The sequence below is a fragment of the Triticum urartu genome, chromosome 3 (genome assembly GCF_003073215.2).
Source record: "Triticum urartu cultivar G1812 chromosome 3, Tu2.1, whole genome shotgun sequence".
Lineage (NCBI taxonomy): Eukaryota > Viridiplantae > Streptophyta > Magnoliopsida > Poales > Poaceae > Triticum > Triticum urartu.
In genome coordinates this window covers 57,437,301-57,443,170 of record NC_053024.1, presented here as the reverse complement: position 1 = coordinate 57,443,170, position 5,870 = coordinate 57,437,301, and the positions used below count along the sequence as shown (strand labels likewise).

General features: G+C 41.7%; 1 protein-coding gene across 1 annotated transcript; it reads left to right on the top strand.

Moving 5' to 3' along the window:
* The first annotated feature begins 474 nt into the window (after positions 1-474).
* Positions 475-5,178, top strand: LOC125546649. Its single transcript, XM_048710826.1, has 10 exons — positions 475-788; positions 1,351-2,154; positions 2,325-2,432; positions 2,519-2,654; positions 2,733-2,833; positions 3,363-3,499; positions 4,529-4,592; positions 4,661-4,766; positions 4,853-4,926; positions 5,039-5,178. Exons 1-10 carry the CDS (start codon positions 594-596, stop codon positions 5,045-5,047), a joined length of 1,734 nt encoding a protein of 577 aa, XP_048566783.1. The 5' UTR covers positions 475-593; the 3' UTR covers positions 5,048-5,178.
* The last annotated feature ends 692 nt before the right edge of the window (positions 5,179-5,870 follow it).

Sequence of the window (5,870 nt, the reverse complement as noted above, 5' to 3'; positions counted from 1 at the left end):
GGCGAGTAATCCTCCGGCGCCTCGCCGGCGTCGTCGTCCTCATCCGACCCCGTGAGGATCCAGAACCGGCCGCCGATCTGCCTACCTCCGCTGTCCATGCACCCCGTTGGTCGGATCGCGGCGGACGCCGCGGGTGCCGCTCGGGACGCACCAGACATCGCCCTATCGTCCTGATCATGGAGTTGTAGACATACCCCATAGAAATGTTGTCAAAAAGATTCAGAAATTTCGTGTTCTCCAAATGTGAAATTTGGGATTGATCCTAAGATCTCACCTAAAAGTCTCCCCCGATTTAAACCATACATAGAGGCAAAACAGCCTGCGCGAAACAAACAAGCACAAGTTCATGTTGCGTTCGAAACACGCTTCCACATTTTCTGGCACCGGTACCTCACAGTGACCAGTCAAACAGTCCTGTGCAACTGCAGCGGTAAAAAGGCTAGTTCCAGCTGTTTTGCACTGCGGCCCCTAGTCGTTCCACAATTTCCCCCCTCGCCTGCTCGCCACCATTTCGCTTGAAGCCGAGCGAATTCCCCTCGCCTCCACACCACACGCCGGCGAGGTCAGCGAGCGGAAGAGGCGCCCCGCGTCCAATGGCTGGCGACGGCGAGGAGGAGAGGGAGGGGAAGAGGCGACGGGAGATGATCGAGGAGGAGAGGGAGGGGAAGAGGCGAAGGGGGATGATCAGAGATGGTTCCCCTTCACCCTCGCCCGACGCGAACCCTGAGCAAGCAGCGGAAGCGGTTGAAGCGAAGGGAAATCGAGGGGTCGCTAGTTCTTCATCTCGGGTGAGAATCATTTTCTTCATATGCTGGATTTAGTGCCCTTTGATGGTGTTTTATTGGGGTTTTGTAGGGTTTAGGGGTTTAGGCGTGTCTTACGGTGTTTGGTTTGAGCATAATTTGGAGCATTAGGTGGTTAACATAGCAAAATTATCCTGGTCGTTAACATAATTTGCAGCATTATTAGGCCGTTCCTTCCTTAAAGCTGGCTTTGAGGGATTGGTGGATCTCTGCCAGAAATAGACTACAAGGCACAAAAGGGAGGCTTTGGATTCCATGATGATTATATCTGATCTGATCCACTTGGCAGGAAAGAAACAGAAGCGTTTTTCACAATGTCTTCAATCCTATCCAACAAGTCATTGAACAGACTAGAGTAGATGCTCGTCAATGGGCTATGGCGAGCAACTGTCGTTTTATCTTACCTAGGGGTTTCTACGGTCGGTGTTTTGTTTGGTTTTCAGGGCCTATCTGTACTTTGTACTGTGTCTCTTTTTAATATTTTGGTTACTTGTTGCTGTTTGGAAAATTTTCTACCAAACTCACCCATTTTTTCAATTTGTAACAGGCAGGTCTTCTTTTGCCCAATTACGAGTTCGGATGGCATATATGCTTGTTCGTAGGCAGCAACCGCAATGTTGACATTATGGCCTCAGTTCGCTCTCAATACCGAAGAACATGTTCTCTCTGTGCCATTCTAAGTGCTACCGAGCAAGACATCCTCAGAAACTTAGCTCTCGAAGAGCCCGACCGGCAGCCAGACATCTATTTTGATTGTGACACATATCAAGTTCAGTATGAGATCGATGTAGGTGCTGAATATGGTAGGGAAGCCTTCTCCAGCATACAAGACAGGCCGGTACGGTTACTAAACATCTTCCAAAGAGATGGAGTGAGGGCATACTCCAGGTCAAGAGAATGGTCTGGTGGGAAGATGATTAAGATCTCAAATGTCAGGTGGTATACATATCTGACATTTCGTGACTTCGAGAATATTATAGCCAATGGCCGTCCAATTGTTGGTGGTTTCCCGATTGGTGATGAGTTCGAGAATCTAGGCCCGGAAGAAATCTATGAATTCAGCCCAGTCCATATAGTAAGACAGCCAGCTGGTTTTCACATGGTTTTATTTGTTGGTAAAGTATATTTCGATCAACTTATCAGGTGTTTTTACACATTAGAGTGCCGTGCTCCGCCACCACCTCTTCCCTCTGGCAGTTCAGACCTTGTGGTCGCTGGCCCTGGTGATAATGATGATACCCTGGGTTCATCTGGTACTGCCTCTGATGTCAACAACATGCCGAGCTTCTCCAATGCCCCTGATGGCGATAATGCCCAGAGCTCTACTTCTCCCACTCAAAGTTTGTCCCAGGTTGGTCTTTTAACAATGAAATGGTTGAGTGAATTTATCTGATGGAAATCAATTAGTCAAGATGCACTTGAATGGCTATGGCAGTAGTTTCTACTGCGGTTTTGCTGGGTTCTGTTGATACTATTATCTCTTTGAGTTATTTTCTCAGTTACTGAAAATGCAATTTACAGGCTGGCAAAAGTAACAAATACGACGATGATCCAGTCTCTTCTTCTTGTGCCATTGAAACAGAGAGACAAGTCACTCGTGTTGATGGTTGGGCTCCAACTGCACCAGCGGTACCAACCTAATCTTTCGTATGCAATTTTCCCTTTTTATGTTTGATGAACATGAGTTTTCAATTGCTCTGATTTGTCATTTCCAGGTACTGAATGAGGATGTCCAAACCGGCAGATGTGCACTTGTTGTAAAGGCTGAAAGGATGTTAAAAGAACTCAAAGGTGCTCTCCCTGTATTTCTCTTTTGTGTTTTAACACAGAGGAGGAACTGTGATATTTATGGTAAAATATGTTACACAAGTATTGTCTTCTGCGCATCATAGATTCTTGACATAACCAACTTTGTTATCTGCATTGAAGGGCCATGGAGGAAGAAGAAACTTCATGAGATGGGTTTTGTTCCTAGTAATAAGATGAATGGTCTGTATTTTACCAATGTTCTTCTCAAGATCAGTGATAAGGTACATATAAATGTCTCCATCTAATTGTTCCACTTATAATTTGATCCAACTGTCTTATTCAGACACATGTTACTTTCTTTTATAATATGCTTATTTATGTTTATTATCTTGGTGGATTGAACTCTAAACTGGCACTGGAGCATCGCAAGATGATTCCAGTTGTCAATGGGATACACATATTTGATATTGGGAAAGGATTTATCACATGGCTCTCCAGGCTGAGCAGATATACCATCAAGTGTCGTGGTGTGTTTTGTTCTCTCTGCATTATTTGCATTAAGTTAAGATATAGTGTTTGATGTCCTTTGAGTACTCTTATAAGCAGTTGTGCAGTACATTTGAATAGCTAGCGCAAGTAGTCTGTGCACCACTCCTAAGGAACAAATACCAAATTCCATGAGTTCCAAGGTTCTATTTTTGGTATCTTATTTACTTAGGGTGTGTGATAGAAATTCTTTCATTTTGGGAAATATGAGATTTGTATTTTCCTTCAATGTGATACTGTTAATAAAATCTGCTTTTGGTACAGCATGTTAGGTCCAGATGTTGGCCAATGATACCAAGGTACATGGCATCTATCTCGACTCAGTTTCCGAAGGTAGAGAGGATCAATTCTGTTTTTAAGCAACTGGGTGATGGAAGTGATGATGCTATCATAAACAGAAGGTGTTCTAAACTAATCTTCTTCTCTGTATTATTTCTGTTTTGCACCTGATGTTCCTTTAGTCGTACTCCATGTTAGTTATTTATATCTCTTGGTGTTCTAAGCCTGTTGACCATTTTTAGTTACTTTGCATTACAAGGTTCTTCTAGATTTCGACCAAACTAGTCCGTAAAGAAAGCCGTCACAAATATTTATTTTCAGGTCTATTGTTGTCTACTTGCTAGTTTAGCAAATTATCTGTTTCATGGATGCTTTGGAATCTTTTCATACATTATGATAGTTATACCGATGCCTTCATGATCTGTTTAGTTTTCCCCAAGATATATTTCTGATTATCGGCAAAATAAGATGTTGGGAGTTTCCTTTTGCCCTAATTCACTTCCTTAAATGGGGAAAAGAAACAATAGGGGGTAAAGTAGAGATGTATCATCTGCAATGCTTCATCGGTCCTAAACCACATAGAAAATGCCAGCCCCCTTTAAATTAGCTAGGTACAGAAAAAGGGTTTCTCAAGATTATGTACTATATCTGGAGCTACTGGGCCATTTGCATTTTATTGAAGTTCTCCTATACTATTGTCTATATTTCTGCGACGACTCCTATGTTTATGTTAGATGATGAAGCTGTCAGTTTGCATTGCAGGATTGACTATTGACTTTGCTCTAGAGGGGTTGCTTTTTGCCTTTAAGATTAAGTATTCCCTTTCATGTTTTTTTCTTGTATATGTATGCTCGTTCAAGATGACATAATCATATAGGTTTGTAAGTTCTGGATTTCATTAACTCGTGGGCATGGACAGATAGAGTGACTCAGCTTCGTCAAACTAATTATTTCCTCAACATACCAAACTCCAAGATTAGCTTGCCATTTGCTCATTTATGTGTTAAAACATTCTAATGCGTTGATATCATCACTAAGAACGTTGTATTTGTTCTTTCATGTGTTTCAGCTGCATGTTTCTGTGTTAATGAGTAACCTAATAGTATGATGAATTCTCTTGTCATCTTTCTTTCCATGATATAAATATGCAGGGATGGAGTGAGCGGATCTCAATTTAGCCAAGTATTGAGTGCCAAGCTTAATCAAGTTATAAAGGTTGTGCTATATCACTTACTTGAAAACTCTTCGTTTTGTGGAAGTCTAAACAGAATTTGACAATGCAGGCTTACCATAATATGGTTCAGCGGGAGCTTTCAACGATCATCATTGATCAAAGAAATTACCACATGGAAATCTTACAAGCTGATGCACCAGATAATGTTCCATCTGGTATGCGATTATTTTCTCTTCAATACAGCTGATGGTTCTTCTTACCCAAATAGCATAAAGAACTTGCACTCTGCCCTTGTGAACAGAGACCACTGTTCACTCTTGTGCTGTTCATCCAAGACAGTATGCTCTCTGCATATGTGATCCTACTGTACGAATAGTAAGTCTGTTGACCCAAGATTTTGGAAACGGCATAACAATTGTCTTGATTTCAACCACTTGTGCATGCTTCTACTATCTCATTTTGTCTGTCTTTTTGAAAAATCTTCCAGTTTTCATAAATTCGTAAACCCCAATTCCAATATGGTTTTGCGGGTCTCCAAGAACCAAAAGGGACGAAAGCACAAACAGAAAATATCATCATCTGGTCCAGCTAATAGCTTTCATACTACGAATACTACTGGCCCCTTCCCCAGCTTGGCATCCTCAACCCCTTCCACAGATACTCCAGGAGACAACATATCAATGTCATTGATGCATCATAATGCCAGTATATCGTATCACTTAGCTGTTTCTGGTGCTGATGCCCTAGGGACTAGGGAATCGCCAACAAACTACATTGTAAGTTGTTGTTTACTAATTCAAAAGTATTTGGACGAACAGCTATTATTAGTCAACATTGATGTTCGTGAGATAGCTGGGAATATCGCCGTTAAATTGGTTGATCTAATTATGCCTTGACTTCTGTAGGTTGACATGGATAATTTTCTGGAGAATGACTGTTTGGAAGATAAGGTGGATTCGTTCTTGTCACGTGATGATGCTGAAGGTTCGAGAGATCCTCGAAGTCATTGTATGGCTTCTACTAAAGGTTTGATACTTTGGTGCAGTGTATGGTATCATAATGCGTCAATGTTTATTAAACATGCCCCAATCGGATAAACTCAACTAGGTTGAAGTTTGCATGAAAACCAATTGTTGTGTGGACCTTCAGCCCTTTACAAACGGGAATTACCTAACATGTGTCGAGTTAAATTATGTTGGTTCAGTGTGTTATATTTACACCATTTACTGGAAAATTGTATCATAAGTTTGATCTGTATTTAATTTTGTGTGGTTTACTTAGGATTTGTCTTCCGAGAGATTTCTTCAGTTCGAGCAAGC

Coding starts and splice junctions, on each gene's coding strand:
- LOC125546649 (XM_048710826.1), top strand. CDS start 594: ATGGCTGGCGACGGCGAGGAGGAGAGGGAGGGGAAGAGGCGACGGGAG. Junction 789..1,350: donor TCGCTAGTTCTTCATCTCGG/GTGAGAATCATT, acceptor AATTTGTAACAG/GCAGGTCTTCTTTTGCCCAA. Junction 2,834..3,362: donor TTCTCAAGATCAGTGATAAG/GTACATATAAAT, acceptor CTTTTGGTACAG/CATGTTAGGTCCAGATGTTG.